The sequence below is a fragment of the Anolis carolinensis genome, chromosome 3, assembly GCF_035594765.1.
Source record: "Anolis carolinensis isolate JA03-04 chromosome 3, rAnoCar3.1.pri, whole genome shotgun sequence".
Lineage (NCBI taxonomy): Eukaryota > Metazoa > Chordata > Lepidosauria > Squamata > Dactyloidae > Anolis > Anolis carolinensis.
The window spans coordinates 95,421,451-95,443,721 of record NC_085843.1 but is presented as its reverse complement, the minus strand read 5'-3'; the positions used below and the strand labels follow the sequence as shown (position 1 = coordinate 95,443,721).

The 22,271-nt window shown below is 39.6% G+C and overlaps 1 protein-coding gene across 7 annotated transcripts in view; it reads left to right on the top strand.

Annotated features, from left to right (window-relative positions):
- Positions 1 to 22,271, top strand: part of ptchd1 (patched domain containing 1) — a 127,024-nt gene that overhangs the window by 88,717 nt on the left and 16,036 nt on the right. Inside the window, exons 3-4 of one of the 7 annotated variants that reach the window (XM_062977217.1) lie at positions 15,742 to 15,806; positions 16,752 to 20,332. The exons of 4 other annotated variants lie outside the window; for them this stretch is intronic. In XM_062977217.1, the coding sequence (XP_062833287.1) occupies positions 15,742 to 15,806; positions 16,752 to 16,808 (122 nt within the window). In that variant the 3' untranslated portion in view covers positions 16,809 to 20,332. Of the gene's footprint in view, positions 1 to 1,139; positions 13,829 to 15,741; positions 20,333 to 22,271 lie in introns of those variants that run through there. 2 more of the 7 variants (XM_062977215.1, XM_003218839.4) reach the window with 2 other exon arrangements.

The window sequence follows — 22,271 nt, the reverse complement described above, 5'->3', positions numbered from 1 at the left end:
CTCTCCTTTGAGGAAAAGGTGTAATGTTCGGAGGCCTTAGCTTAGATTTTAAAAATTAAGTAAAGGAAGACATCAAAAAGATGCATAACATTATTTATAGCATAGAAAAGGTAGAAAGGAAGACATATTCTCTGTCATTTTCCTAGTCAACCAGATGTTGCCAACTGGAATTTTGGACCATTAATGATTTGTGTTTTATCGGAAAACCTCAGGTTTGAACCTATGATGTTAAAAAAAAATTACAAATGTAAATACAGTATTAACAACTTTTTTTCTTTTTAAAACCATACATATTCTCAAGATTCTCCATTCACTTTCCCTTCAGCATTGTAAAGGGAGGAGCCTCCAGTGGCGTAGTAGGTTAAAGCCTTGTGACTTGAAGGTTGGGTTGCTGACCTGAAGGTTGCCAGGTTCGAATCTAACCCAGGGAGAGCGCGGATGAGCTCCCTCTATCAGCTCCAGCTCCATGCGGGGAGATGAGAGAAGCCTCCCACAAGGATAGTAAAAACATCAAAACATCTGAGCGTCCCCCGTGCAACATCCTTGCAGACGGCCAATTCTCTCACATCACAAGCAACTTGCAGTTTCTCAAGTTGCTCCTGACATGGAAAAAAAATGTAGAGGGAGAAATAGCTGTATTCTGGAACTGTACCTACAATTTTCACTGAGAATATTTGTTAAAATGAAGGACATTTGGACAGATTGTCCTGATTTTGTAATTTAATCTGACCACACTACACATAAAGAATGATTAACTACCTTAGGTCTTTTTGCTTACATAATGTTACTTTTTAAAAGGAAGGGCTACGTAAGTACATCCAGTGTTTTCCTTAGAAATCAATAGCACATAGTTAAAGTTGTCTTAACTTAGACAACTCTTAAATCTTCTCAATGAAAACACGGCATGTAAAATGTCTCCTTTGGATAACGGATGTGTTAGCATAAGTCTTCTTGACACTAAACTTGGCTTTCTTCTTGTGCAGCATATCACCTGCACAGATTCCTGCAGAGTCCCAGGAGGACCATTGCTCCTCCAATTAGCCCATGTAAATGAATGTACAGTTCATTGGACATATTCATTCTTGTTAGTTCCGTCTTTTCTTTCTAAGATTAAATAGTGGCTTTCTTCTCTCTTCCAGGTCATGGATTATATGGAACTTTTGAAATGTTGTCCTCCTGGAGGAAAACTAGAGAAGACCAACACGTGAAAGAGAGAACTGCAGCTGTATTTGCAGACTCCATGCTTTCCTTTTCTCTCACCACTGCCATGTATCTGGTCACCTTTGGAATAGGTGCCAGCCCCTTCACTAACATTGAAGCAGCCAGGCTCTTCTGCTGCAATTCCTGTATTGCAATTTTCTTCAACTACCTCTATGTGCTCTCCTTTTATGGTTCCAGCCTCGTGTTTACTGGCTACATAGAAAACAACTACCAGCATAGCATCTTCTGCAGAAAGGTACCAAAGCCAGAGGTCTTGCAAGAGAAGCCTGCCTGGTATAGGTTTCTTCTGACAGCCAAATTCAGTGAGGACACTGCAGAGTCAGAGGAGACAAACAGTTATGAAAGTCACCTTTTGGTGTGTTTCCTCAAGCGTTATTACTGCGACTGGATAACGAACACATATGTCAAGCCTTTTGTAGTTCTCTTTTACCTTATTTATATTTCCTTTGCCTTAATGGGCTACCTGCAGGTCAATGAAGAGTCAGACCTTAGGAACATTGTAGCAACTGCAACACGAACAATGGAGTACACTGCAGCTCAGCAGAAATACTTCAGCAATTACAGCCCAGTCATTGGGTTTTATATCTATGAGTCCATAGAATACTGGAACATAACCGTTCAAGAGGACATGCTAGAGTACACCAAGGGATTTGTGCGGATATCTTGGTTTGAGAGCTATTTAAATTACCTTAGAAAACTCAACATATCAACTGGATTACCCAAAAAGAATTTCACAGATATTCTAAGGAACTCCTTCCTGAAAGCACCCCAGTTTGCCCATTTTTCAGAGGATATCATTTTTTCCAAGAAATACAACAATGAAGTCGACATTGTGGCCTCTCGAATGTTCCTGGTTGCTAAGACTATGGATACTAAACGAGAAGAGCTTTATCATCTCCTGGAAACCTTAAGAAAGCTCTCTCTCAAGTCCAAGGTTAAATTCATTGTTTTCAACCCATCATTTGTATACATGGATCGTTATGCCTCCTATATGGGAGCCCCCTTGCAAAACTCCTGCATTAGTGCTTTATTCCTGCTCTTCTTCTCTGCGTTTCTGGTGGCAGACTCTCTCATCAATGTATGGCTCACACTCACTGTTGCCTCAGTTGAATTTGGAGTTATAGGTTTTATGACCTTGTGGAAAGTCGACTTGGACTGTATTTCTGTATTGTGCTTAATTTATGGGATTAATTATACAGTTGACAACTGTGCACCTCTCTTGTCAACCTTTGTCCTGGGCAAAGATTTCACAAGAACTAAATGGGTAAAGAATGCCCTGGAAGTGCACGGGGTAGCTATTTTACAGAGCTACCTCTGCTACATTGTTGGTCTAATTCCTCTCGCAGCTGTGCCTTCAAATCTGACCCGTACACTGTTCAGGTGCTTGTTTTTGATAGCATTAGTCACCTTCTTTCATTGCTTTGCCATTTTACCTGTGATACTGACTTTTGTGCCACCATCCAAGAAAAAACGGAAAGAGAAGAAAACTCCTGAGAACCGGGAGGAAATAGAGTGCGTTGAAATGGTGGATATGGATAGTACTCGAGTGGTTGACCAAATCACAACAGTCTGACTAGTTGGTTTGTTTTCCTTTTTTAAAAACCCTAGGTATTTCCAAGAGAAGAAAATCATATTGATTATATAACAAAGGGGTTTGGATGTCTGTTTTCAAATTAAAACCAGGAGCATCCAAAACAGCCTGTGAAGGCGGGAAGGGGATAACTGCACATCGGTTGGCCTTCACATTAAAAGTATAGTGAAATTTACATTCACCCAATACAATACAATGCAAATGTCAATTTGAGTTGCTACCTGAGATAAGATAATAGAGGTGGGTGATTAAATAGGATACCGCTGTGTCTACCCTGCAGATGCCGCTGCCCTTGCGGCAGTATGCCAGCACATTGAAAGGTCAACTGTCAAGGCTGAAGGAGCAGTAAGTGTACATTTTGGACACAGAGGCTATGGAAAACATTCAGTCTAGCAATAACTCAAGTCCATGAGTCACCTATTATGGATCTTAGCCATCACATTTAACTTTTTTTTTTCTCTCCCTCCCCCCTCCTATTTTTTCCAAATGGAAATATATATGCAATTATGTAAAAAAAAACACAAAACAAAATAAGAAAGACCAAGAATATCAAATTGACCTAAGGATAAATACAGCTAATACTGTCAAGATAGGGTCGTGTTGCAGTTGCCTTTTTCTGAATAGATATTTTAAAGTGTAATGAATTCCCAGTATATTTTTAATATAACATGATTTTGTAGCATTTCTTTTTTAAAAACAATCGTGATAATTAATCATATGTTTTATGACATATACATGCACATGGTCTTAGTTCTCTGATACAGCTCCAGTCTCTGAATGTGTTTGCATAATTTAAGATATCTGTTTTAATGATGCTATATTTTGTAGCACTCTTCAGTATGCTAGGGATTTAGTGGCATGTTAGAGAAAGACGTACTTCACTACCAGAATCCATGAAACAAGCCTCAGATGCCTAAATTTCATCAAGGAAATGTGAATGTTAGGACACGTTTCAAAAGAAGAGTCATTTACTAGTAGTTCATGCTAAGGGGATCAATGTGCTGTGCTGCTTTATGTAGGCCACAATCCTTAGATAGTAATTTCTATTTCTGTAATCTACTATAGACTATGAGTCATGGAAATGAGTTGAGCGACTTTGGAAGAAGTGGCTTTTGAACTCTAAAATATTACAATCTTCCCTAAGGTAATGTTAAAAGTAGATGTCCTAAAAAGAATGGATAAGAATGGATTCCATACCTGTTCTTATGAAAGATCTCTTTAGTATAGAAGCCAAAGACAGATGGAAACCAATTTTATGGACAGATATTTAATATTCTGGAAATGATCTATCCCAGAAAAGTTGACATCTCTGAAACTTTCAAAGCAGAGTAACATAATACTATATTTCCTTATCATACTCATATCTGTGACCTATAAGAAATTATGATAAGCTTTAATGACAGTTAGCAACCAATTCCTGTAATGTTTATAATGGTACTACAATATACTGTTAAGAGCATCTGGGACTGAACATGATGATTATTTACCTCCCTCGAAGTAGATAACAGTATAATTGTACTGGTCTGCTGATCTATCAGATCTGTAGCCAGCCCTCCACAGTTGCTGGGGTTACGGACACAGGACCCCGTGAAGGTGAAAAACTGAATAAAGAAATTCTATTTTTTTTAACTTAAGAGAATCTGTCTAGGGAGTTCTAGGTTTTTGAGCAGAACACTATGATGAAATTCAGCGGGAAGCTGAATGCATTGGAGGACCTACTGATTCCTAGAAATATGTTCTCTCTAGAAATCTCATGGTTTTCCAGCAAGACTGGAGGACGTTGACCATAGTCCAGGCATGGGTAAACTTTGGCCCTCCAGATGTTTTGGACTTCAACTCTTAGAAATCCCAGCCAGCTTACCAGCTGTTAGAAGGGAGTTGAAGTCCTTCATACCTGGGGAGCTGAAGTTTGACCATGCCTGATATAGTCACACTAGAGAACCTAAAAATCCTTAAAGATAACATTTTTAATCAAGTCCATAAACAATCAAATCTGCAAAAGTCAAAACTGCAAATGTGAAGGGATGAACATCAAACCAGAATTTTCTTTCACTTAGTCCTCCATTTGGCTTGTAAAGGCTTTCCGTTTATCTTTCTTGGGTAAGAAATGGTCAAGATACCTCTTAATTCTGTCCCAATGGTTTCTGCTAATTCCACACAGGTAAGAGCTTCTGCACTGGTTCACTTATAATTGTTCTCATATATAATTAGCACTGCAGTGAATCAGACCGATTTTTAATGCCACAGATGAGAAACTGTATCGACTGTTAGACTTCCACAAATAGCTTCCCAGTGAAAAAGAATATTTCCACTAGAGGAAAAGGTGGAGTGAACTTTTATGTATTATTAGTGCTTCATTTGGATTTTTCTCCAAAAAAAACTTGTTAAGGGCTTACAAGAGCTATAAATTATTTCCTATAATTCTAGAAACTAACAAAAAAATTTGGCTTTCCTGATAGGTGTTCCCAAGAGCCTGTGGTTTGTACAAAGTTGAAGGCTGAACAGATTGCACCAATGGCTACATTGAATTGATGTGGTGGTTAGCTACAGTCTTTTTTGTTCATTTTTCCGCTTTGATAGTGGAGCTTGTTTTGTCACTGTTCATCTCTTGGGTATCTGTACGTATGTACAAGTTCTGATGTTTTGTTTCAATCGAAAATATGTTATCATTCTTGCCAGCATGAAAGGTGTTCACGCAGGAAAATTTGGGGTCCTTGCCAAGCATTTCTCTGTCCCAAAATGGAAATCTCACTCTCCCAGAGGTTTGACAAGCTGCTATGATTAATATGCAGTTCTAACCAGAAACTGTAATGCAAGTTCCCTCCTTGAAATCTCAATGAATTTGATAGCATCTTTGTTCTTCATGGAGAATAACTGAACCTAGTACAAATTAAAGGTTGAGGAGTGAAGTTCTCCCTCCAAGTTCGCCCTGGAAAATAATGTATGTGTCATGAGTGTGGGTGAAAATTTAAAATGATTCATATCATCCTCATCATCATTTACAGTTCCTGTTCTGCATTGCCCAGATTATGTTCCATTTAAACCTTTAGTCCACAGAAATTGATGTTTGTTTTTCAAAGCTTACAAAATCTTAGCACACACTCACATACAAACATGCCTGTTCCTAAGCTAGATGCTGACAGGATTTCAAATTTGGCTCCAAAGCAGAGAGCAAAGAACTCAATGGAAGGACATTCACTCTTAAATCTCAGTGGAATTAATGGGGCTTTTTGGTGGTATGTGGCCACTGAGTTGAAATCTTACACAGTCTGTAATCTGTCTTTGCATTTTCAAAATACTACCCACTTTGCTTAAATGCTTTTAGCTTAAAAGGCCATTGTTGCATTAAGCATTCACATTTACTATAACTCATTGGTCTGAGCAGAGTTTTGCATTTTTCCCCTGTGAACAAAAAAAGTGAACCTAATTGACTCTGTTTAGCAAGTTCATTCACACTAGTCTTTCTAGAGATGTCATTGCCTATGGAGACTTCAGTGGAAGTTCATTCTCAGTATACAAGCAGTTTGAATCTAGTGGGAAATGCAAGAAGAAAAACTGAAGCAGCAAAAAAAAAACATGCCCAGAATTTTGTTGTAAGAAATCTAAATTAAAAGAGGACTAAACTCAAAAGATCTGGGGGGGGGGGAGGCTCTTTGGCAAAGGAAATTTGATTTTTTTTTTCAAAATGCCAAACTTCCTAAATAAATCTAGACCTAGAAAAGCTTCATGACATCCAGAATAGAATGTTGCAATGAAAGTTCCAAAAGTTCCAAATTCTTATTGCATCCTCAAGTGACACAAAACCAGTTTTAATAATGTTTTATTTTATCCCAAAATCTGGAAGAGTCAACATTTGAAAGATGTTTTAAAAGTCAGGTTACAAAAGAGAGTAGTCACTGCTACATTCAATCTCATTTTAAAGTTAAGATTGAAATCCTCGAAGTCACCCACTCACTGAATCTACTTAGTTTGGTGTTTGTAATTGCTTGAAATTGCACAGTAAATCTATTAGGGGGGATTGGAGGCATAAAAATTGAGACCATAAGAAGTGCTATCTTGGATCAGACTAAATGCCTATTTAGTCCAGCATTGTGACCACAGTCCAATCAGGTGGCTATAGCTATCTCCATAGCAGCACACATGTACAGGACTTCCTTTCAGCACGTGTTCCTCACCAGGCATGCACACTACCACTGATGTTTGCAATACGAGTTGAGTATCCCTTACCTGGAATTAAAAAATATGAAATACTCCAAAACTCAGAATAGCCTACATGGATGCTCTAAAAGTGACACCTTCACTTTATATTGGTTCAGCTGGGTATAAAATTGCTTTCAGGCTATGTGTATAAGATGTATATCATCAGACTATTTGTATAAGCGTCCCATATCCAAGGTATGTCATATAAGTATATGCAAATACAGTAGAGTCTCACTTATCCAAGCTAAACGGGCCGGCAGAAGCTTGGATAAGCGAATATCTTGGATAACAAGGAGGGATGAAGGAAAAGCCTATTAAACATCAAATTAGGTTATGATTTTACAAATTAAGCACCAAAACTTCATGTTATACAACAAATTTGACAGAAAAAGTAGTTCAATACACAGTAATGTTATGTTGTAATTACTGTATTTACGAATTTAGCACCAAAATATCACGATATATTGAAAACATTGACTACAAAAATGGCTTGGATTATCCAGAGGCTTGGATAAGCGAGGCTTGGATTAGTGAGACTCTACTGTATTACAAAATCTGGAAGAAAAATCCAAAAATGTTGAACACCTATGGCCCCATGTATTTCAGATAAGGGATATTCAGTCTAGCCTTGTGACTTTTAGTTTTTGAGAGCTTTTTCTGCCATGAGATTGCTTCTGTTATATGGGAAGGGACTGCCAAGAATTCAAGCTAAAGACCTGAGACAGAGTTTTGAAGTATTTATTTACTTGTAATTCAATACATTTTGGAATGTTAATGTCATTCTCCTGTACATACTTCCAACACAATTAACAATAATTAGTATTTATGCCAATTGTGGCAAGACACAATAGTCTCTGATTATATTAAAAATGTTGCCCCCCCCACACACACACACACAATATCACTTCGTCTGTTTTAACCTGGGGCCCCTTTTAATTGCACATAGAGCCATTGTTTCAGTTTAAATCTCATGTTTCCATCCTTCAGACCTACAATGAGAATCTGATTTTTTAGAAGAGCCAGCATGATACAGTGTTTGGGATGTTGGATTACAGCTATGGAGACCAGAATTTGAATCCCCATTCCACCATGGAAACCCATGGGGTGGCCCTGGGCAAATTTCATTCTCAGCCTTAGAGGAAGGCCGTGGCAAATTCCCTCTGAATTTTCAACTCTTGATTTGAAGGCACACAATAAAGAATCTATTTGGAGGATTGGCATCACTTTCAGTTTGGGGAGTAGATTTAGCCTTCAGTCCCAAGATAAGAACATAAGACCAGCACAACTTCTACAAAATGCTCCAGGAAACCACCTGGAAGTGCTAGTAGCTTTATTCGAGATCACACAATTTGTGTGACTTGTGTCCTGTTAGGTTTCCATGGGAAGTGTTGGAAAGATCAGGAGACTAGACTACAGAAACTGCAGGAGACACTAAAGATGGTTGAGTGGCTGTAATGACTTAAGTTTTGAGATCTTTTTTGCAAGTTACTTTCATGCATGCCATTCATAAGTTCAGAATAGCATGTAATGCACTAGATGTAATGCAATTAAATACATTCTTTGTTAAGTTTCAACTTCTTTTTAAAGTATGGATGAACTGCTTTCATTGCATCCACTTAAGCTCCGATGTCAAGAGTGATGAATTCAAATTCTTCCCATAGTATAAAACTGCTGATAATTTCTCTGCACCACAGCCACATATCAAATGAATTTTAAAAAACACACAATCAAACCAGGTCATGAGCAGGCTTTAAATATATGTCAGTAAGAACATAATAATAATAAAATAAAACTTTATCTATACCCCGCCACCATCTCCCTGTGGGGACTCGGGGCGGCTCACAATGTTACAAAAGTAACAGTGCAAATACATTAACAATACACACAGTTTAAAACACAAGAAGATGATAAAACAGAAGTTAAAACAAAGGTTTATACAACAGTAATAATATCAAACAATATAAAATAATATCAAACAACCACCAATGCCATTCAGTCAACTTCAAAGGTTGGGGGGGGGGGGAACTATAGCAGCAATATAAGATAAAATCATTAGATTAAAATACCCTGATGAAAGGAACCTAATAACATTCAGAATAGAATTATAATGAGGCTGGTCATCCAATGGCTGTCTCTCCAAAGGCCAGCCCAAACATCCAGGTTTTCAATTGTTTCTTGAAGGATGGTAGGGAGAGCGCCATCCTAATCTCCCTGGGGAGGGAGTTCCAGAGCCGAGGGGCCACAGCCGAGACGACCCTCACAACATCCTGACAGCCTTCAGACTTGCTTAGCTTGGATAGTGGGCAGCAAGCAGAATGTATGGTGCCCACTAGACAAGATGTGCCGTTTACCCTGTTCCTCTTTGTGAGCATTTGCCAAATGGTGGTAATGACAGCAAACTCTTAGAATACAGTAAGAAACATCCAAATTCTCTTGGACAGCAAATCCAAGCAGCTTGGGCCAGCACAGCTGGTGGTGATGTTTGCTACAACTTGTGTGCCAACATCTAGAAAGTCACAAGATTCCCATCCCTCTATAAGGCAAGTGTGGAGAACACGTGACAAATAAGTGAAATGTAGATATCAGGCTTCCTTCCTTCTTTTGAGTGTTGTCCTCTCATTCTATTTATATATCTATTTACAAAATTAAGGAGAAAAAGTTGGGATCACTGCCCAAGGCATGTTGACTAAGAGCCCCTCTTTTTGAAAGAAGCCCAGGCACAGTGGCCAGTGTGAAAATTGTGATGAGTAAAGAGTCAGTGCTTAATCATGTGTTGCTTAATTTATCAAAGCACAGGAGGTAGAACATTGACCAACTATTACATGTTCATTCTGGATGAATATGAATACAGTCACCTTCTGAAGCCACATTTAACCTAAAATTTTCAAGATTGCTTTTTTTATTCCAAGTTACCTAAATTGGCCTTGAAATCTGGTACCAATTAATTCCTGCGTTTCCTAAAATCATAGAGCTGAAAGGGACAGCAAGAGCCATCTAGCCCAATATCTATCATGCAGAAATGAATAACTAAAGCACTCCAGGGAGATTAATGTTAACCCTCTGTTTAGACATCCAAAGTAGGAGAGACCACCACCACACTCCAAGGCAGGATATTCCACTGTCAAACGGATCTTCCTGTCACAAAGTTCTTCCTAATGTTTAGGTGAAATGTTTTTTCTTGTAATTTGAATCCACTGATTTGTGATCTAGTCTGTATAGCAGCAAAACAAACTTACACCATTTTCTGTGTTACATCCATTTACATATTTAAAGATATTTATCTAGAAGAATGCCCCTTTTAGGATGACTTTAGACATAACTTTCTCTTTCTTTTCTTAGCAGTGTATTTCCATCTGAAGCTAAATCCAATTGTTAGTCCCACTGAATCAGTACGTCAATACCTAAGTAAATTTTACAGATTCAATAATCTAATATCAGAGTTCAGATCTGAATACTGAGCCACACAAGTTTATGATTATTCCTCTGTGGCATCAGTTTGACTTGAAGGAACATCTTGAGGGTAAGATATAGGAGCAACCTCCATTTGCTTTTGGAAATTGGCAAGCAGAAGCACCTCAAGAGAAAGAATTAGACCCTCAAGAACAGTGCTATAGTGTAAACAGTGACAGTGAAGAACTCGATGTAACATTCATTCAGACAATGAATCTAGTTTATTGCTTTCCCTTGTCCTTCAGAAGGAAATGGAGCCTGGCTATTTTTAAACATTGGCTTGCTCAATACTTTGCCAAATATAATATTCTAGTCAAACATATGCAGGAAATTTCCACTGGGGAAATTAGTCTGGTGCCTCAAACATTGCACCTCTATGGGTGATAGTCCACCAAAAAAATTGTAGGAACTTGCCTTGTGACCATCACCCCTAGACATTAAGGCTAAAGTTTGGTTGAATGCCATGCCCTCTACTTTGGAAGAGACCTTTTCCTTTGCTTTAAGTGTGTTAAGTCACCGCAAGAATGCTTATGCTTTCTTCTATTCTTATTTTAAACTATCCTAAAAGCTTGATTGCAAGGCCTTATCCCAGTTCTAAAAAAGAAAAATAATCTGCATAGTTGAAGCATGAGCATGCCACCCCACTCGGTCTATAAGACAACTAGCATGGGTGTAAATCTGATAGTGCCTATGCCAAATATTTTATTTTTATAAATGTATTTATTTGAATTCATATATCACCTTTCTTTGAAAATATTTGGAACACTACAGGTTGAGTTTCTCAACCAAAATGCTAGGAACCAGACATGTTTCATATTTCTGGGTTTTAACCCTAGATTTTTGAATATATACATAATGAAAGTATTTTGGAGATGGCATCCAAGTCTAAACAGGAAATTCGTTTATGTTTCACATATACCATATGCACTAACCTGGAGGTAATTTGATACACAGGGTTTTTCAATAATTTAGTGCATGAAATGAAGTTTATGTATATTGTGAATGCAAAGGTGTCACTTTCTCAGCCACCCAAGGACAATTTCAGAGTATTTCAGATTTCCAGATAAGTGATACTCAATGTATACAACAGAAACATAAACTATAAAATAATATACATGATTAAAAACAGAAAACAACACAAATATTTAAGATATCCTTAAAAGTCAAATTATAAAAATACATTTTGAAACTTTTGCTAAAAACAGGCAATCGTACCAGTAAATGTGATGGAACTGTTTTGGGAGTAACAAAAGGGGGGTTCCTTTTGTATCAGATGAGAGAGAACTGTATCTTGAAGTAACACAACCAAAGAGGCCTCTCCTGTAAATCCTAATAATAGGATGGGTTGATCATGAAACAGGCTCTCCCTTAGATTAGATGCCCATTTAGTTCACCTACACCTTCATATGTCAAGATAAACTGATTTTGATCCCTGGAACCATAGATTGGCTCTGAGCTTAATTTTATTTCTTTTCTTTTCAACAAGCCAGACCAGTGATTTTAAAGGATGGTCTTTACTCTTCTACTAGCTTTTCTATAAGGTGAAGTCAAAAGTAATTCTCTAAAATTTCTGTGACAAGCACTTCTTAAGCTGTGCAAACTGTTGCAAGGTGCATTTCAAAGAAACCACCACTTCTACTCCTGACCTCTAACTTTGGAGTCCTTTCAGATGACATTTCATGAGTAGCCTACTGTGTCATCAATTGTGAATAGAATTGTAAATTTATTGTGAGTCAGTTATTGACTAACGAATATTTTAGTGGTGTAGAGCATGGAGAAATCTTGGTGTTGCCAGCCCATTATCTAACAATGCTTCTTGGTTCCCTTTGATCCATGAATTCATACTTTGGTCATTGTGCATCACATTGCTGTGCTGGTGTGTCCAAAATGATTTAATTTAGAATCCTTTCAACAGCCCTGTTCCCCCAATGTGAACAGCTACAGGATAAAACTATGTCGTGAAAAGAACATGAAAAATGGGATATAGTTCTCCAATACAATGTTAAGAAATAAGACATCTTTGCATTTAACCCATATAAAGCAGGAGCAGGAAATGTGTTATCAACAACTTTTCTTGGACTGCCATCCACAACAGGCAAAAAACAGTCTGTAGTGAGGCATCATAGGAGTTGCAGTCCAGCAACATTCAGAAATACATATTCCCCTCCCCATGCAACATGACAACATTCACATAGCAAGTGTTGATTGTCTGACGCTTTCTGCCATCATTGCTCAAAAAATATTCGCTGAATTAATCAGAATGAGCTTCATTTACCAACAGCAGTCCTCAAGTGCTTAGTCTGATTAATCCTAGCCTTTTACAGTACTGGTCATGTTGCAGAAAGTTTTCTAAATGTTGTGGCTTTTCTTCTAAAACAAGAGGTGGAATCCAGCAAGTGAGCTAGGTGCAAACAAAAAGCACTTACTGGAAAAGTATAAATAGAAAAACCTATCTAAATTGGCTAGATTTGGTGCATACTGTTTATGCTGAAGAGTAAAAACCAGAGATTTCTGGAACCTTGGCAGTTGACCTTCCATTAGTAAGAACATTGGAGATGTGTAAACCCTGTACAGTGGCCGATCATAACCCTCCTCCTCATGCTTTGTGAAAAACATAAGATTGCTTGGCACTTGTATGCAATGCACATAAAGATCTGGGCCTGCTCAGCCTGGACTGCAGAACCAGATGTTAGGAGCATGAAGGTACAATGTTAGACTTGCTCTACATAGTCAAAACTGAACCTAGTCATCACCGTGCACCTTCCTTCATGAATTGTCAAACTAGTCCTGTCATTCATGTTGAGTAGACCCAGGGATGAAATTTTAATCTCCCTTGAAAGTTCTTGTGCATCCAAATTAACTCCATGAATATTAATATTGTCAAGCTTTCAGTAAGCATGAAGGAGGAAAATCTCAGGTGACAAAGTAATACAATGAAATTTATTATTATTATTAATATTATTATTATTATTATTTTGCTAGGAAGTTTTGGGGATTCTTCAGCCACTGAGGAAAGATAGTAGTATCCCTTGGGGGGAGGGGATAAGTTTCAAAAGGCTGCAGTTTATTTTATGTCTTCAACGAGTATGTTTCTTCTGATTTTTTCTTCTCCCTTTCAAAATCCCCAGGATTCAGTCACTATGGTTTAATGGCTCCCCTAACACTCTTTTGCAATTGTAAGCACTCAGGGGTTTCACTGAAAAAGGGTGGCTGGATGCAGCTTCAGGACTTATTGTATCCTACAGAGTTATGTAATTATGCACCAACAGCTGAAAGGACACAATTTTAAGTCAACCTGTTGTGACAGACACTGTGTAATGTCATACAATCAAATGCAATGTTTAGTAAACATAAATCTCTTTGTCATTTTGTATTTATTTATACAAGTTTAAAAAATAAAGCACACATTTAAAAAAGTTTTCTGATATATTTATACATTACATACCTTTATCCAAGATTCATATGTAGTCCAATGCCCTTTATGAAGTAGGATGCCACTATTGTGTCACAGTTAAGCTTCAAAAAGTAAAACATACCAATGGCTTCTCTTGGGTTCCCAATACAAATTGGGCAACCAGTTAAAACACATGTAAATGGGTGTGAACAGACATAGAGCCAATATAATTGATTGCCTTTGAAAAGCAAATTGAGGATTTTTAAAATGTTTATTTTTGTTTTGCTAAACATTCAAGTCTTCTACTGACACAAATACCTGACTCTAGTATGGATCTTTGGTTCCGTCTATAACTCCAGAAAACATTTTTGGACTCCAAAGCCATGGAAATCTTAATTGGGGAAAAGTTAAGCACTTTTACATGTTTGTGTTCTAATGAAAATATTCATATACCCTCCAATTGTCTCAGTTTGGGATGGTCCTAACAAATTATCTATTTTTTCATTATTCAGCTGCTTTTAAGATGTCCGTTTCACTTTCCTCCTCCCTCTTTTTGCTTTTGGCTACAGCTTACTTCAATTGCTGCAAACCGAGTACAAGGGGCAAAAGTAGTTTTCACTCACATCAACTCAGTGAGGAGGGAAACAACAAGAGGGAGAAGAATTTTGCTTTTTCTAATTTATCTGTCATTGGCTGGAATTGTGTGTGGAAGTTATGGTACATCTTTGTAATTCGACTTATGTGTGTGGGAATTAAAATTGTGTAGTTTCATAACATCTATGTTCAGTAGAGGGCTGCTGTTAATGTTTATAGCAGTGATGACATGGTGTCCATTGAATAATAGGACCATTGCATTTGGGACCATTTCACATTGGGAACAAAGTGAAGTGGAAATGATGCACATCGAAACCAATGTTCATTGGAGATTGTCTCGATACACATCTTTTCAATTCACGTACAGGGTTTCTTAGCACCAGTAATGCCTGGGTTAGATCTTTTGTAAGGATTAACTTTAGAAATAGTCATTGTTTGGTTTACAATTTAATGAATGGACCCATTGGAAAATGCATAAGGACGTGGATAAACCACACCTTTGGAGAGCATAAAAGAGCTGCACGAATATTTGAAAATCCCATTTCTCACCCACCTCATTTATATCCCTTCTCTTGCTTTCCCTTTCTCCCTCCCTTGTGATTTCTTCTTCCCAATTATTTTCCTCCTTTCTTTAGCATCCAAGAACAGCAATATACACATTTATTGTAAACAGAAATCCTGTGTGATTGGGAGAGGGGAAGCTAGGGAGTGAGAAATGGCCCTCTGAGGCTCGTGTGTCCCTGTTATAGAGAATAAGGATCCAAGGGCAGGAGGATACATGAAATAATGCCCTAATACAAGGATTCCTTTCACACTACAAAATTATAGCATTGTGGTTCCATTTTAATTGCCATGGCAACATCCTATAGAATCCTAGGTATATGGTGTTGGAGAGGCACAAGAGCAATGGTTCTCAACCTGTGAGTCCCTAGATGTTTTGGCCTTCAGCTCCCAGAAATCCTAATAGCTGGTAACCTGGCTGGGATTTCTGAGAGTTGTAGGCCAAAACACCTGCGGACCCACAGATTGAGAACCTTCACTAGAGCTCTCTGGCAGAGAATTCTGAACACTCCTTCCTTAAACTACAAATCCCAGGATTTTGTAGGATGAAACCATTTCAGCTAAAGTGGGAAGTTAGCACTGTAACTGAATAGTGTAAAAGGACACGAGATGTAGCACCAAGCATTACAGGAAAATAATTCTGGATGGATCATTCTATGAATGCTTCATGAGTGTTGGAACTTGTCTCAGAACTGATATATTTAATATACCCTCACACATTTCCTTCCAGCCGAACTGCTCAGCATTTATTTGGTGTGCGCACAAGATTTTCAAGGAGGCTATTCATGGACAAAGGTAGGAACTGGCTTATTAAATCAGATAGCAAAGATGCAGCTGAAGTGGGGAAAACAGAAAATACTTGAAAGAAGAGTGATTCTGATCCTGTTTCCTGGTAAAATTAGATAGTAGAGGAAACCTGGCTGCTTTTGTAGCTCTTAAAAGTTAACAGAGCATACTTCTTTCTTTCTTGTAGATTTATGAAAGCCATCTCTGCAGGCACAAAATGGTTTGAGGGAGAATTTTAGGATTTGTGCGGATGGACCCAAGAAACAGCTGCTGTGGCAGCAGGGTCTCTTCCAGTCCTTGCTGATATGTAGGACGAAATCTGCATGAGGTTAATGCATTTCTCGGCTACTAAACCTACATATGCCTTCTACGCTGTCAAAAATAAAGTGTTATCCATGTTCTGGTTTATCACAAAGTTCTCAGGAAGAAGGAGCTTGCTTATGCAAGTACTCTTATTGTACCTTCCAAAAGAGTGCAGATCAGACAGTGCCACATCCAGTAGACACCTGGAAGAAAAAACTATTTCTTTCAAGCACGTTTGAAAAGAAAGGTTGGCAGTGTCTTCACTTGCCTGGCTTACGTCTTCTGTTCAGACACAATGTTGTTCATATCTCATAGATACAATGACTTCATTTTATATAATGTGTCATGTACGCCACTATGACATACACATAAATCTGAAAAATCACCAGGAGACTTCAGCATCCACCCAGTTTCTGACATAACCACAGTTTCCATGATATATATATTATCATGATCTCAGTTGTTAATCTAATGCTCTGAAAAAGACAACATTGTAAGAGAACACCAATATCTCTGAAACGGAGACCCTTGGTGTCACTAGATATTACTGAACAGCTAAATCCTCTGGCATTATAAGAGGGATTTAGAAGATATAAATATAAACTGAGCAGCAGCCCGTTGCTAACATATCAACTGCTGTCATCTTATTAGCAGAACCAAGAAAAGGAGGGGGAAGAGATCAGAAACGTCAGGACTGCATTAGATTGAAGGAAGGTGGTCACCAAGGAATCGAGCTAATATCTGCATCCTTTGTGATGTTGGTCCTCCTCAGAGTACTGTAAGTGTGGAGTATTGGAGTCTGTTTTGATCAATTTATTCTCAGTTGCATAACTGCCAAACTATAGCTGTATAGCTGGAAGTGATGGTTATGTATTGTCGCTCACTGGGTGTTCAATACGCACCCATTTTGTTACTCTTGCAAATCATCAAATATTTGAGAACTCTTCTTCTGGGGGAATGATGACCACCGTCTATTTTTTCCCCTTGGACCTGCCTGACAGATAGTGTGTGAATAAATGTTCTCTCTCTTGCCCCTGTTAAAAATGCAATCTTATATTTGCTCTCTTTCACTTGATAAGAACCTAGTAGAAAAATGTTACACAAAGATATATGCGAACACATGATGCTGTTGTTCATTTAGCTTAGTAGAATCTCACGCAAGTGTGGGCGAAGGGCAACTACAAAAGTTGCCGCTCTGCACTTCCCATCAGACTTCGCCTCCAAGGAAAGCTGGGAGATGCAGTTCACCAACATCTGGAGGGCTTCACTTTGCCCACCCCAATCTAAACTGATTTTTTTTGTTTCAGGAGTGACTTTAGAAACTGCAAGTCGCTTCTGGTGTGAGAGAATTGGCTGTCTGCAAGGACGTTGCCCAGGGGATGGCTGGGTGTTTGATGTTTACCATCCTTGTGGGAGGCTTCTCTCATGTCCCTGCATGGGGATCTGGAGCTGACAGATGGAGCTCATCCCTGCTCTCCCCGGATTCAAACCAGCAACCTTCAGGTCAGGAACCCAACCTTCAGTTCAACAGTCCTGCTGGCACAAGGGTTTAACCCTTACTTACTTACTTACTTATTTAGGCGATTCCTCATAGATCAAGGATGATGGCCCTCCAATTGTGGGATCTTGGGGTTGGGTCCGTAGATGGCTGAAGAGACCTATTCTTGATCCGCATATTCTCCCCACAGTGAAGACATCGGTTTCTGGGTGGAAGGCGGTCCCGGTCAGGGTTGGCTTGATGTGTCTTCCTCTTGGCACGTTTCTCCCTTAAGCCTTCCATTCATGCCTCTTCAAATTCTGCTGCACTGCTGGTCACAGCTGACCTCCAGTTGGTGAGCTCAAGGGCCAGGGCTTCCCAGTTCTCAGTGTCTATGCACAATTTTTAAGGTTGGCTTTAAGCCCATCTTTAAATCTCTTTTCCTGTCCACCAACATTCCATTTCTCGTTCTTGAGTTGGGAGTATAGTAACTGCTTTGGGAGATGGTGATCGGGCATTCGGACAACTTGGCCAGTCCAGCAGAGTTGATGGCGTAGGAGCATCTCTTCAGTGCTGGTGGTCTTTGCTTCTTCCAGCCTGTCTTCCCAAGAGATTTGCAGAATTTTTCAGAAGCAAAGCTGATGGAAACGCTCCAGGAGTTGAGTGTGACATCTGTAGACAGTCCACGTTTCACAGGCGTAGAGCAGGGTTGGGAGGACAATGGCTTTATAAACAAGCACCTTGGTATCTCTACAGATGTCCCGATCATCAAACACTCTCTGCTTCATTCGGAAAAATGCTGCACTTGCAGAGCTCAGCCGGTGTTGTATTTCAGTGTCAATGTTGAATTTTGTGGAGAGGTGGCTGCCAAGGTAGCGGAAATGGTCGACATTTTCTAATGTTACATCATTAAGCTGTATTCCTCCTTCTTATCTTTCCGTAGAAGAGTTAAGACCTGGTTGTGGGACCAGGCCTTCGAATAGCAGCATCAGCTACTACTATGTGGTTTAGAACTCAATGACAGACCCAGTTTTTAGGCTCAAAATGCACCAATTGTATATTTATATGTGTATTTTTATGAATGCCTAACGTAATTTTAATAGATTTGAAATGTACTGTATTATTTTTATATGTGTGCTTTTATTGTAAGCCACTCTGAGTCCCCTATTGAGTGAGAAGGGCGGGATACAAATGCTGTAATAAATAATAAATAAATATTTCTGGCTTTGCAGAGGGATTAGCTGGTGCCTGTTGGAAGAGCAATTTGGTTTTCTCAATGTTCAGTGAGAGGCCAAGCTTCTCGTATGCTTCTTCAAAGGTGTTTAGAGTGGCTTGTAGGACTTCTTCTGAATGCGCACAGACTACGTTGTCATCAGCATATTGGAGTTCTATAACAGATGTGACCTTGGTTTTTGGCTTTCAGTCTGCTGAGGTTGAAAAGCTTGCCATCTGTCCAATAGATGATTTCCACTCCAGTGGGAAGCTTCCCATCAACAAGATGAAGTTATCATAGCGATGAAGATGGAAAATAAGGTTGGGGCAATAACACATCCCTGCTTGACACCTGATTCCACCTTAAATGGGTCACTTTGGGAGCCGTTGCTGTCCAAGACTGTTGCCATCATATCATCACGGAGGAGCCGCAGGATGTTCACAAATTTGTCAGGGCGCCTGATTTTTTGGAGGATGGTCCAGAGAGCATTGCGATTCACTGTGTCAAATGCCTTTGCAAGGTAAAGAATGCCATGTACAGAGGTTGATTTTGTTCCCTGCATTTTTCTTGGAGCTGTCGTGCAGTGAAGATCATGTCCACTGTTCCTCTGGAGGGACGGAAGCCATTCTGGGATTCTGGGAGGGTGTCTTCTGAGACTGGAAGAAGGCAGTTTGCAAGGATTCTTGCAAAGATTTTCCCAGCAGAGGTTAGAGGGGAGATACCGCAATAGTTTCCACAATCTGTTCTATCCCTTTCTTGAAAAGGGTAATGATGATGGCATCCTTGAAGTCTGCTGGGATTTTCTCAGTCACCCACGCTTTTTCAATGAGCTGGTGTTGTTGTATCAGCTCAGGTTCACCCTCTTTGAAGATTTCAGCAGGAATCCCATCAGGTCCGCTGGCTTTATTATTTTTTTGTTGGCTGATGGCATTGCTGACTTCTTCCAAACTAGGCAGTGCTGCAAGCTCATCTCTGGTTTGTTGTTGCGGGATTTGTGAGAAGTCCTCTTCGGCCACATTGAAGCAGATTCAGGAGGATCTGGTAGTGCTCTTTCCAGTGTAGTGCAATTGATCTTTTGTCCTTCAGAAGTTTGGTTTCATCTGATGAGCGTAGAGGGTATATGCCACGGGTTTTTTTGGTCTGTAGATAATCTTTGTGGCTTTGAAAAATCCCTGAGCATCATGGGTATCTGAAAAGTGTTGGTCTTTAGCCTTTTTAATCCACCAGATGTTCTTGAGTTCTCTGGTCCTTCTTTGGACTTCAGCTTTTGCACTGGCATAGATCTTTTTCTTAGCAGCACAATTGGTGTCTCTCTGCCATGTTGGGAAGGCTTTCCTTTTCTTATCAATTAACTGTTGGATTTCTTTGCCATTTTCATCAAACCAGTCTTGATGTTTCTTAGTTTGATATCCGACGGTTTCTTCATAGGCTGTGATGATGGAGGTCTTCAGTTTGTTCCAATGTTCCTCATCATTTTTGGAGTGTTCTATGGGTAGATGATCCTTGACTGTTGTTTGGAGAAGGACTCGTTTGGAGGGCTCCTGAAGGTGTTCACTCCTAGGGTGTTCATTTTGCACCTTATTTTTCTTCCTTGGCGTCTGCGTTTGAGGGCGATCTTGATAGCCATCATGGATCAGATTAACCTGTGGTCTGTCCAGCAGTCATCAGCACCTGTCGTGGCTCTTGTGAGAAGCACATCGCGACGGTCTCTGGCACGTGTAATTACATAGTCCAAGAGGTGCCAATGCTTTGACCGGGGGTGCTTCCATGATGTCTTGAGCTTGTTTTTCTGGCAGAAAATTGTGTTGGTGATGACGAGATTGTGTTCTGCACATTTGATGAGAAGCAGGATACCATTCAAGTTGCTGTTTCCAACCCCATCTTTTCCTATATCCCTGGCCACAGGTTGAAGTCTTGTCTGACTCTTGCATTAAAATCCCCCAGGAGGATGATTTTGTCCTCCTTAGGTGTCTCTGATAGGATGGTGTCCAGCTGACAGTAAAAAAAAAATCTTGATGTCTTCATCAGCATATAGTGTTGGTGCATATGCACTTATGATGGTTGCCTGTTGATTTTTGGCAAGGTTTATTTGGAGGATTGAGGATTTTGTTGGTTTGTTTTTATTTTTCTTGGAAGATGCCTATGCGTGATTTTTTTTTTTTAATGTGTGGAGGTTGGTGCATGGCCAATCAACACACAGTCTTCACAGAGTGAGGTCCCAGCCAGTGGCATGATTAACACAAGGACAGTGGCTTCTCAGTCTGTTGCATCTTTCATCCTCCTTCACAGCCGTTGTAACATGTGCCATGTTATCTTCCACCTTCTCCTCGGTTGAGGTCTTAGGACAAGGGTTTAACCCACCGGGGGCTCAGCTATACAGCAGCAGCTATACATCAGGACACATACAGCTTTCCAGATTATGTTAAACTCCCAAATCCTATCAGTCCCACCAAACACAACAGTGGTGGGGAATGCTGGGAGTTTTAGATCAACAACGATGGCTGCATAATGTATTTTTCTGATGGTTTTATCTCTCATCTGTACCTGCAAATGTAGGGGTTTGAGCCTAGGATCTTTCACATCTATGTCTGACCCCTTTTGTGTGCTTGATTCCATGTCAGGCCCACAAAAGAGTAAGTCATGTATTGGTTGAAAGGATAGGTTCAAAGTGGGTGGTAGCCCTATTGATTAATGCCCAGTTGGAATCATTGCCCTCATCTATATGACCTTTTTAATGTACTTTTCCCTCCTTTCCTCCTCTAAATTACAAAAAAGGATTGCATTTAGTTAAATGAGGGCTGGGCCAGGTTTTCTACCTGAAAGAAATTATGGCACACAGCCACTATTGGAGCAAAATTTTACTTGAGTGCTGGCGAAGGACAGCATCTTCCTACACATCTGAGGGGAGGAGGCTAGTTTAGGACGAGAGGAGCTGCTGTCATTAGAATCTCCTCAGAGTAGTGATGCAGCAATGGGTGAACCAATCCCAGTGCACAAACTCTGGATATGAGAGAGAAGCAGCCAGGATTACAAAATGAGAGGACACGCCTGTCAAAAAGTCGTAATGCACACACTGTTGCAAAATGTAACCTGTTCCTCCTCCATTCTCAGGCATCCTGAAGAGAATGAACCTATGCTTCAAGACTAGCCATCATCTCCAAGCTTTTCTTGGAGTTTTCTTAACTTTGCTGAATTTCCTTTAAACCTTTGTTGCATGCCAGAGGACAGGCTTTCCTCCTCTTCAATATGTGTTAATTTTCTACCTCATGTCTGTGGCTGGTCTCCTGTGGTTTCTCTTCCCCAGACTGCCACAATGCCATTATTCTCTGAGACGATCCAGCTCTTATCACTCTCATCCCATCCTACCTATCTTCTCTGTCAACACTCTTATCCATCCTAGACTTTAGTCATCCCATTTCCTTTCCTCTGTTTCTTCTTAGCCCTACTGCCCACCCAAATATAGCTAAGGCATGGCTTTTAA